We start from the raw sequence: 11,390 nt of genomic DNA, 5'->3' as shown, positions 1-11,390 counted from the left end.
AAAGGACAAACAGTAAAGGTGCTTATAGGGTTTTTATATGGGTAAGAAACTTGTAATTTGGCCACTGAGGCTCTCTCTTAAGTTGGACCATTGTTCATCAGTCACAGTGATCAAGACTTTTCTAAAATACGTGGTTGCTCTGATAGACAAATGGCTCTTTCAGATCTTTGGCAAATCTTTGGCTAACCAAATTTAAAATCAGTTTTAACACATTAATTCAAAAGATGTAGAGGCATGTCAAAATACAGCAGGAACTGATTTCTGGATATATAAATATTTAATCTTCATCCCTTGTACTTAAATAATTATTTTTCCTCATGATTTCTTACTCCACTCAAATGAAATTTATTTTTGAAACAGCTCAGAAGTTTCTGCCCCCAAAATCTATACCACCACCAAATTTTAAACCTTAGGCCACAGAACTTAATAGTTTGGTGGGGTTTTTTTAACTATTTCAATCTTATACTTAAGGAGCACACGGTTTGATGAGGTCAGCATTCTTGTTCTTTGTAAAGCACCTGGCACAAAGAAGTCCTTGTCCATGAACAGGTCTCCTAGTCATCACAGCCAGTCATAAATCCTCTGTAAACAAAAAGCCAGGCTAAGAGGCAAACTTGAGCAGCTGCAGAGGATGTTCAAATCAAACACCTTTTGCCATCTGGTTCTTCCAGTGCCATTGCTGCATCATTTATCTAAGGCTCTCATAAAACGATCATCCTTGGAATCTGAGCATCTGCCCATCGCAGCACTGAAGCCATTGAGTAGGACGGAGCACTATTTGCAGAAGAAAACGCACTATGTGAGGTTGGAGTGCAAAACAGTAAGGCTTCCATTACCCCCAAGTAGAGTACCCACATGCAAACACTGTATTGCCATATGGAATCAAAATAGGGAGCACTGACAACTGTAAAGCAGAAAATGTGGGAGAAATCAGCTGAGAAATCATCCAGGATAAAAGCAAGTATGACAAAGGAAATGCAAGTGTAAAAGAGAAAGCTTTTCTTCCAGAAACTGCACACGCTTAAAGGAAGAGGGAAAAAAAAAAAAAAAAGAAATCAGGAGATGCATCAATCATCAGTAGCATGAGACAAACCTGAACACAAACCAAGAGCGAGAACATGAAAATACCATTTGACTCTCTTCTTACAGCCCTAGATCTGCTAATGTGATGGATCACAAACACTTCCAGTTCCCTTTTATATTAGGTTTCAAAAAGAATATACATATCTTCAAAAAATGCATTTAGTTGCCATATAATATCCTTAGATTGAAATGAGATTTGCACTTTGAAAACTAATAATGAAAAAAAAAGTATGAGAATACTCCCTCTCACATTTCTCCACAAAATTTCTTCTTAAAAACGCAACAAGTAAAGGGCACAGCGAGTGGACCTAGAAAAGTATTTTTCTCCTCATGAAATTCTGTACAGTTTTCCATATTTACACTGAAGCAAGTGAGCAGATGTCTGAAGAAATTAAACACTTTAGAGTGCTAAAATCAAAACATAAGCAATACAATTTTTTAATTTCAGTATTTTAAGGTACAGAAAGTGGAAACTATGAATATCAAATACAAATTTAAACAAAGCCACTTGTCCTCCCCTAGAATAATCAATGTGAACTACTTATAGAAACTTACAAATTTAAAGTAAAATTGAAACAAAATAAATACTGTACACACACTTTCCCTGCCTGCAGGCAAAAGAGGATGGGAAATACTGTTATGAATTGAAAAAAATGCTCTTAAAGCTGCAGCATCCCATTTCCCAGCCAAATACTTAACACAGTAGTGCGTTTCTGTAAAAAGGAAGACACACATACACCGACCTCTACTGAGCAGACAAGTTAATATTTTCAGAGATATAAGAAGGAAAGATAGAAATTAGACTATGAGAGTAGAAAAAGGAGAGGCAAAGACACATGGGCCAGCAAAACATTACTACAAAACTAGCAAATATAGCCAAGAACTAGCCCCCCCCATTTTTTTTTTTTTTCAAATTCCATGTGGTTTTTTTTAAAAAAAAGAGTCACCAAAGCATTGGCAGCAATAGACATTTCCCAGCAGATGTGACAATACATATCAATATAATCTCTTAAAATGATCCCTTTCATTCCCTTCCCACAGCATGAAACTCTTATGGCTTAATTTATATTAGAAGTAGAAAAAGGTTTTGTTTTGTTTTCCAAACAGAAATGCAGCTTATGAAGAACGTGCATTTCCTTATCAGTGCTACTCGTGTTTCCCATCCACTGCATGATTTATCACAAATACGCTCCCACAAAGTGGGTAAACGAGGCTGTTTTATGTTGGTGGTTTGTTTTGTTGTTTTGTTTGGTTTTGTTTTTTTGGGAAAAAAATGGATGTCGCAGCTTTTAATCTTGTTTAATCACAAACAGTAAGGCCCTTGGTTCCATTTATATTTATTCTGTGAAAGAGTAGCTCTGGGCTCACTCAACCCCAGAGCTACAAACAGCTTTTAATGGTCTGGAAGTATTATGTGAATGAAACTCTGGAAAGACACTAGATTTGGGGGTCATAGTGGGAGTGTGAAGGGAAAGGTGGGAGTGTGGAGCCTAAACGGACCACTAGTAGTTTTAGGCTTGTAGTACCAGTCATTCTAGTTTTGGTTCTGCTTAGTCTCCACAATTATCAGAAAGGGGGTAGGCAAGATTCATATCAGCTCTGACTCGAAAACCCTACAAAAATTTTCAACATTTACAACTTCATGGCATTGTGAACAAAGGTAGCTTATGCCATATATTATAGCAAAGCCTAGGGAAAGCTGAAGTTCCTAAAATGTGATCATGACACTGTGCTCTCTTACATCTCTACTAAAGGTAACACAAGCACTTCAACCACCAAAAAAACCAAAAACCTCCCAAAATCCCCCATGTGATTAGAAAGCAACAATTTTAACTCTCAACATCTACCCCTTTCAAAATTGTCTTTAAGAATGGATTCATGTAGAGTATTATAGGTTGCATAGGTAATCTACCTTAGAGGTCAACAAAGGCTACCTTGTAGCCAGGGTTTATTAGCAAGTATAGTAGGAGAAGAAAAGGGAAAGTTGCTGGAAGAGTCTTTGATATGGTTTCTAGGTGGTCTTTCCATTTTCATGTTTGTTTCTTGTTTTTTTTTTTTTCTTTTCAGTTGCAGGAATGTGAGAACTTAGAAAATGGGAAACCCCCTACAGTATTTCATTGCCTATTGTTCTGTCTACAATTAAAAAAAGTTTTATGCCAAATCCAACTTATCTGACTTTTCAAAAAAATCCTTGAAAACAAGTTACCATAGTAGGCTGAATTCTCTTTGCCGTCCAGTCAGTGTTCCCCACTCCCTCCCCTCTTCTACCCCAAGTGAGACAGTAAGGAAAAAAATAGGGCTTTTTCTCTCCACTACAACAGCACAAGGTTCAGTCCATCTACTGAAAGACTGGTGCAATAGTGTTTTCATCTAGAACACAATAAAAATATCCCTACGTACAAGTACACAAAACAAGTGAGGTCACCACAACCTCTTCATGAGCTACCAGAAGACTTTTTTCCCTTTTTTTATTTTCTTTTTTTTTTTTTTGCTTTTGCTGTTAAAATATTGCTTATTATGGTAACTTCTTTCAAATTACTTTTTCTGAGGTGGAAATTCAGAATTAACTTCTGCTGGAAGCAATGATATCTGAAGAAAATGAGAATGAACCTCTGCCTGTAGACAGCCTATGAAGAGACTATTACATAAATTCATGACAGTGGAGAGCCACTTTGAAAATAAAGGTAGAAAGCAGAGTAGAGAAAGAATAAAACCAAGAAGAAATAATATATATATATGGGTCCAGCCACATCTGTGTTCCAATAGTAAAATATGGATAAATAATATGGATGGTCAGAAAAGAGACACTGTACAAGCCAGTCACATGTACAAGAAAGCATTCTCCATCTTTTAAAATTCCTTACTCCAGATTCTATTCCGGCATACTTCTATTTTGGATAAGTGTTCTCAAAAATCTGCCTTCAAGAAGAGAGAGCTCATTCTTCATTCTGCTCTGAATCCAACTGCTGCCTTAAAACTGTAATTTTCTATTCTTAAAAATTATATAGCCAGCAAGAAGGAAAGAGTTTGGTTCAATATGCTAAAGCTAAAATAGTTTCTAAAGCCTGGCAGGCATTAATTCATTTGCTCAAGCTTAAGCACAGAGAATATTCAAATGGGTATATAATATTAACTAATATTGACAACATAGTTTATTTCTTTGACTTACTTTGGTGAGAATATATTAAAAGATAGTTAAAATATTCTCTTTTAACTATTTCCATCTGGAAAACATAACACCTGAGAACAGCAAGTACTTATAGTCCCTTTCAGCACCTGTAGAGTACCTCTTAGCTTATCTTCAGCTTTTTAGAAATCCTTTGTTACCTCAATTCCCGATAGTCTGAACGAGGTTGATAGCTTACATTAAATAAAAAAAAAATAAAATAAAATGACTGAAAAAATGCTTTTGTGAAACTGTAATAGCAAACAAGAAAAGGTTAAAAATATTCTCCCATATGCACAGACAGAAAACAGTGAAGTCAATATAAAGTAAAAGTCGGTCTGCAAAAGCCACTCGTAAGTTATAATTTTCAAGCTTCAGAGGAAGCCATGAAAGCTACCTGACATCTGCAGTTGTATTATGTCCTGATGTTTCTCAATTTAGAAACAGGATAGCAGTGCTAAATAGTTTTGACCCTGCAGCAATCAAAGACACCTGACATCAGAACTATTTCCATAAATTTGTGAAGTCATAGATAACCCAGCCTAGATAAAAATAACTCTGCACAAATATTCTGGAAAGTCCAACTGAATTTGTTTTTAAACCACAAGAAGATAAAACTATTCCAGCATAGAACATGGAGGAAGGAAAAACTGGTATGGAAAGTTAAATCAATTCAATGATTTGGAGAGCTATGCCTGAGCATTTTTACTCTAAGCAACCAAAAAAAAAAAAAAACCAAACCCTAACAACCAACAATATTGTTGTCACTAGAATATTAATGTTTTCATTTTGGCTGGACCCTTCAAAATGCCCTTTTTCCAGAATCAAGTAAAAGTATTCCCCTTTTTGCCTTCAACCCCATCCCCCAAAAGTTAAATATTTAGTTTTATATTACAGAAAAATACAAATTTTAAATCAAAATTATTTACAATAATTCAGAATCGGCATTTGCTATCAGTTCTGTATGAAGCCTGACACAAATGATCATTCTGATACCAGTAAGCTACTTAATGCTTATATATGCACCAGTTAAGACTTTTAATTGGCTCTCTCCCAGATTTGAAAGCAACTCATATTCTCCTGCCTTCCTGACTCTTCAGTAAAATGTGTCTGAAGTACAATAATAATATTTTAATGCTTCTTCCATGCTACATTAAGTAATATGCCAAATCTTAACACGGCAATGTGTATCTTACGACTTATTTCAGAGTAATTGTTCTGAAGAAACATTTATCTTAACTCATGTCCCCATTCCTCCAAAAAGATATATTAGGTTTCCCTCCTTGGCGCACGAACTTTTAAATAACCTGTACATAGACAACTTGAGGAAGCCTTTTTACAGAACAAAATCATCACAGAAAGATCACCAGGAGGAAAAGTATGTACTCCAATTTGGAGGAAAGGGGTGCAGTTTATAACAAGTTAGCTACTGGACTGACATAAGACAATTCTTCTGTTTTTAGGAGTCTCTTCCAGTCCATCAAATAAATAAATCTGTATAAAAGAGGACAGATCGAAAAATAATCAAGCTGGCAGAGAATATGCAACTTGCAAGTCAACAGAAGCCCAGCCAATAGCTTACAAAAAGCAGGAAAAAAAATAAGATTCCATATGCCTTAATTTAAAAAATAATTAATAATGCATCTCACCCCTATTTAAGACTATAACCTGAATATCAAATTTAGGAGTCCAGACTAATCACAATTAATGTGGCTCTCCACTGCACCAAACATACATTATCAAAACAATTAAAAACTTTCACATTCTTAAATCTAAATTAATAACCCCCACAAAAAAAGTCTTCCAAATAAATAGTTTTTTTAAATGAATTTAAAAGTTGTCAAAATCTATCAGAAATAAATTATTGATAAACCACCTTCATCATCTTCCCCTCATTAATTAGGTCAGAATCTACCAGCAACAAATGATATTCAAGCCCTGATGAGAGACTCTTTCTCACAGTCCATGTCTCTCTGAAGATTTCCCTATTCCCATATGGTTATTGCTGAGCAGGTGTGGCACAGTGAAAATGCAGCATTGGGTTGGGTTTTTTTTGTCAATTTTTTTTCTTTTTTTCTTTTTTTTTTTTTTTTCTTTCTCGTTTTTGTTCATCAGGCAGTGTTTTATATGGTACATGCAAGTCTGCTTCAAGCAGAGGAACAACAGGAGCTCCAGGCTCTGTTGCCCTCAATACTGGTCTGTGTAGGAAAGACAGCAGTAGTAGAAGTAGCAGCTACATTAAACAAAGAAGCGCGCATGGCCATTCCGGTTCAGCTTCAAGATCTTCCCGAGGCGCTGTTTAGCTGTTGCCATTCCTTTCTTTGGACGTTTGCCTGAAAAATGAAATTAAGTACTTCAATCAGGAATTTCAGAATACACTTTTATCATTGTAGAGCAAAGATAAAACCCGGCTTTCAAGCTGAAGCAGGCAAGGGACAAGGTTTAGAGCCAGAGTTAGGTTATGGTTGGACTTGATGATCCTGATGGTCTCTTCCAACCAAAATGATTCTATGATTCTAAAATTTTCACCTGAATCTGTTTAAAAAAAAAAAAACGAAAACAAAACAACCAAAATCAAAAACACACCAAACACTCCTCATTTTTCTCTTTGGGAGCCAACAAACAGGGAATCAGAATTGTAAAAAAATCCAGGAATTGTTTTCCCTGAACTCTTGTTAGTATTATAATAAATAAAGTGATTATATTATTTACAAACATTTCCAGTTCAGGGAAGACCAGTGGGTATGGTAGGAAAGAACCTAAACAGAGCTTCCTGAATTTTGCTTAAGTTATTCCAGTGAGTAAATTTTAGAAAATAAACTAGAAACTAAAAACTAAACAGTACAATCATCAGACTGTTTTTTGAAGTGTTGCAGCTTTTCAACCTTCACTTCAACAAACACATTTGATTCATGCCAGTGTTTCAGAGTAGCGTTGTGGTTCAGTTCCCTGTAATAAATACATAACAGATACATGCACAAAGGAGCAGTGTTAACTATGAAAGCTTAATCTGGCCATGGACCCAGTTAGATCTCTCTTAATTGTGCCTCCACACATTCTGTGCCAAAATTGGAGTGCCCACGGGATGCCTATTTTGTATTTTTTCCTCAAGGTCTAAGTCTGTCCTTCTTTCAGTTTCTGCATCTGACAGTGCTTTTTGATGCTTACAAGCTCCTTTTTCTAGTCTTTTTCTCCACCACCCTGGCAAGAGGACCACAGAGATAAACATTACCTTTTGTCGCCTGGTTGCTGATAGGAGGTGGATTTGATGCTGGCCTCTTTGTTGGATGAAGCGGTACAGACAAGGACGTTTCACCGTATGCCGTGTCAGGGCTAAGGCTGCCATCACTCAGCCGACACTCTCCTTGAGTTAGACTGGAGTCCCGTGTATACTTGCTATGCTGAAAACTCAGGCCGTTATTTTGGACTATACTTCTGTTTTCCTGAACCTTATGGCTGGATTCTGATGCAGCCTCTTTCTTGACATATTTCTGAGTTTTGCTTGTATCCTAGAATGGAAATAATAAGAAGAAAAACAGTAGAAGTTAACACCTTCTGGCCACGAGTTCACTCAATTTTTTTGCATTATACTACTGGATCTTTGAAAAAGATATTTCAGTTCCAACAGTGTCTGACAACTTCATGACACCATCACTTCTTTTAGCATAGATACCTCTTAAAAATAAGATAAAATATAGTACCTTTGTGCAAGCTTTTCCATATGCACTTAAGGGCAGTGCTAAACACTACACATACCAGTGTACTCGAATTCTCTAGTTTTTGGTTTTAGTGTGCATTGATCAAAACAAATGCAATTGTTCTTGATTAAACTGGCCACTATAGCAAGCCATGCCACAACCACTGTCTACTTAAACAGGCAATTTGTTTTCAATATTCAGATGATGATAGAAGAAAAGCTAAACTGAGAATTACAAACTATAAGGTGTATCATGTAGTTAAGATACTCTTACAAAAAATAAAAACACCTACAAAGCATGAAGTTAAAAAACAGCTATTAAATCACACTGTTATTTTGTAACTTCAATTTTTCAATTTCATTGTTTAATTGTTCTAATACTTCTAATAGAGACAAGCTTAGAAGGACCAAAAAAGTTCAGAGTGTAAGAGACACAACCTTTAATTTATATATCGCTTGCTGGATTCCACCTGGGCATCAGAAAACACAAATATTCCTACCTGCTGGCTTTTGAAAGGCTGTATCAGTTTGGCAGTACCAATTTCTTAAGCAAGTATCTCTTCTATAAGTTCTACCACCAGGTTCCACTTATTCTGATGGTCTGGTTGAGAATAACGATGACTAAACCACACAGTACTCCCCCAGTTACACTGAATGTAAAATCACACTTTCTAACGAAGTAGTTTTTATTTTTAAAGATACTGCCCTGAGCATTTTAATACTAGCCACTGTGACAAAAGAGAGTTTGAAAGGAAAACAAACAAACAAACAAACAGTGGGGTAAAAAATAATTGCAAAATATAATATTCAGTTACCAGCACCAGAAGTACGTATTATCAGATATGCAGTAAGGAAAGACCTGTCCACCATGCTTTTTGTATTTACAACTTCATGATCTCTTTTTTTCATAAAAATGTTCTCCAAATGTTTTAAGTTTTGCTTCACCTGAGGGGTAATCCTGGAAGCTTCATTCAGGTGTCTAGCCCATGCTGAAGTCCCCAAGTCTCTTTCCTCTTCCTTCACTGACCTACCTAAAGAGAAGTTCAATAAGCTTCAATTTTAAAATCAGTAACTAGGAATACAAAGCTAATTTTACATTGTAATGACTTTAAAATTAAAACAACAAAAAAAGGAAAATACAATGGAAAATATTTCCTATGAACAAAATTAAAAGTTGTCCGAGCTGCTTGGTTCTACACTCTAAATTAGGAAAACTATCTCATAGTATAAATACACCTAATTAAAGATCCATATACCACAGTAAGAAAGTGAGAAAAGTATTAATATAACCATTCAAATTTGAAGGTACTAATGTTGAAGACAGGTTACTTTGTTAGGCCACAGTTTTCTACCATGGCTTTGTATCATGAGGAGTTCATACAAAGATGGCCATTTAATTTTCAAGTATTCCTAACTGTATTGTTTCTAAGAACTAATGCTCTATTCAGGTACAACATATGGAAGATCTATGCTGATAGGCCTACAGAAGAAGTGTTCTCACTGAAAACATACTTACAATACAGTTAACTTGTAAAATTAAGGGTATCCTAAGACACCAATTCAATTTGAATTTGGAGAGACTGAAAAATTTTGCAAAACCTGCTAGCTAAGAACAGTTTCATCTTCACCCATGGAGTCTGACACGTGTACTGGGTCTGTCCAGACCAGAATTTTTTCCTAACAGTCCATGTGGTGCTATACTTCAGATTTGTGGCTAAAACTGTTATAACACACCAAAGTTCTGGCTGTTGCTGGGAAGTGCTTTCACAGTGTCACAGCCTTCTCTTTTCCCACTCTGCCCCCTACAGTAAGTAGGCTAGGGGCAAGCAAGAGATTGCGAAGGGACACAGCCAGGAGAGCTGACCTGCATTTGCCAAAGGGTATATTCCATGGCATGTAACATCATGCTTGGCAATAAAAATTGGCATAGGGGAAGAGGCTGAGGGGAAAGGCAGTCTTCCAAGGCAGAGTCATTGCTCAGAGACTGGCTGAGGGTCAGTCTGTTTGCAGAAGGTGGTGATTGCCTTTGCACTACTTGTTTATTCTCCTCTTTCCTTCACTTACTAAATCATCTTTATGTCAACCCATGAATCTTCTCGCTTTTGCTCTTTCTATTCTCTCTCCCATCCTACAGAGCAAGGGCAGAGAATAACTGCTAGTGGTATAGGTGCTTATCTGTTGCCCTGAGTCAACCCACCACAATTTAGAAACTTGGATACTATATTTTTTGTAAAGTTACAAAGAGGAAAGGCACTCTATGTGCCTGTGTGGTTTGCTGCTTAGGGTTTTTTGGTGGTGATGGTGGTGTTATTTATTTATTTGGTTGGTTGTTGCGTTTAAAGGTCATAGAGCTTCAATTACCAGAACACAGCCAATGACATATTAAGCTTTCCTGTTATCAATGTAAACAAAAATCGACATACTAGTAGTTCTTTGAATTAGCACCCTATTTGTTGGTGGGGTTCTATTTGTTTCACATCAGCAAAGCTATAATCCTCTTCCATTTCCATCTCAAGCAAAGAATTTTCAAACATAATGACTCTCTTTCTCTCTGTTCCAAGAAGCGATTTTGATTCCTTTGACGGGATTAGTGTTAATGTTCTGCTGTCTGCCATTCCCAAAATGCATTTAACACATCTGTTTTCCACACACGTCAAAATGCCACTGACAAAAAAATTACCTCTGAATTCTCCTCTTCAAGATTAGAATCTCCTTTAATACACTGCATTCACAGCAGAATTTCAGAAGTAAAGCCAAATATGCCTTCTAAAAACACATGAAAAATCACCAAGCAGATTCTATGGATATCTAAGTAACATACATTCCGTGAATGCCGCAACCACGAAGCTTTGGTCGATCTTTTCTGGAGGAGGTTACACTTTCAATAAGGAGAATATACTTTCAATCTATCCATGACTTTGCCAGTCCTGGAAGGATGCCATGAAGCTTTTAAATGGCAATATTTAGAAGATGCATTCTGATGACCTCTCAATCTAAGTTCATCCCAGTTTTCAGAAGTAACATTTACTTTTTTTGGGGGTGAGAAAACATAAAATGAAAAAAAAAAAACCCCATACTTTTTAAAATGTCAGTCTGATTTACTTAAAAACTTGACTACCAATCTAAAAATGTAACTTATTCTGAGCAGTTTGTCCAGAAGCAGAGAGCAGCAGCGTAATTAGTTCAGATACCTACCACATTCTATTGTTTTGTGGCTCTGAGATGGCTGTCTGTCTTTATGCCTACTCCTGGGGTAGCTTCTGTGTTCCTGAAGAGAGGTTCTTTTATCTGTGCAGTCTGTGCTTTGAGTATGACCTGGTAAACATGTAGTATAGTGCAATCCTGCCATAGAAAGCATGCCCTGAATAGCTTCTTCTTCTGTACTTGTCGAGGTAGGACATTCCCTAGAAAAATAAAAGAGTATTAAGCAGTTCAAAACAGAAC

At 36.4% G+C, this 11,390-nt stretch overlaps 1 protein-coding gene across 3 annotated transcripts in view; it reads right to left on the bottom strand.

The window, feature by feature from the left end:
* Nucleotides 1-1,503: 1,503 nt before the first annotated feature.
* The window catches only part of KDM7A (lysine demethylase 7A), a 67,424-nt gene continuing 57,537 nt past the window's right edge, over nt 1,504-11,390 (bottom strand). For all 3 annotated transcript variants that reach the window (XM_082043403.1, XM_082043402.1, XM_082043404.1), the window contains 4 exons: nt 11,142-11,350; nt 8,892-8,977; nt 7,482-7,758; nt 1,504-6,582 (listed from right to left, as the gene is read on the bottom strand). In XM_082043403.1, the coding sequence (XP_081899529.1) occupies nt 6,488-6,582; nt 7,482-7,758; nt 8,892-8,977; nt 11,142-11,350 (667 nt within the window). In that variant the 3' untranslated portion in view covers nt 1,504-6,487. The remainder of the gene's footprint in view (nt 6,583-7,481; nt 7,759-8,891; nt 8,978-11,141; nt 11,351-11,390) is intronic.

The sequence above is a fragment of the Streptopelia decaocto genome (genome assembly GCF_964273445.1).
Source record: "Streptopelia decaocto genome assembly, chromosome: 1".
Classification (NCBI taxonomy): domain Eukaryota; kingdom Metazoa; phylum Chordata; class Aves; order Columbiformes; family Columbidae; genus Streptopelia; species Streptopelia decaocto.
This window is presented reverse-complemented; position numbering and strand designations above follow the sequence as displayed.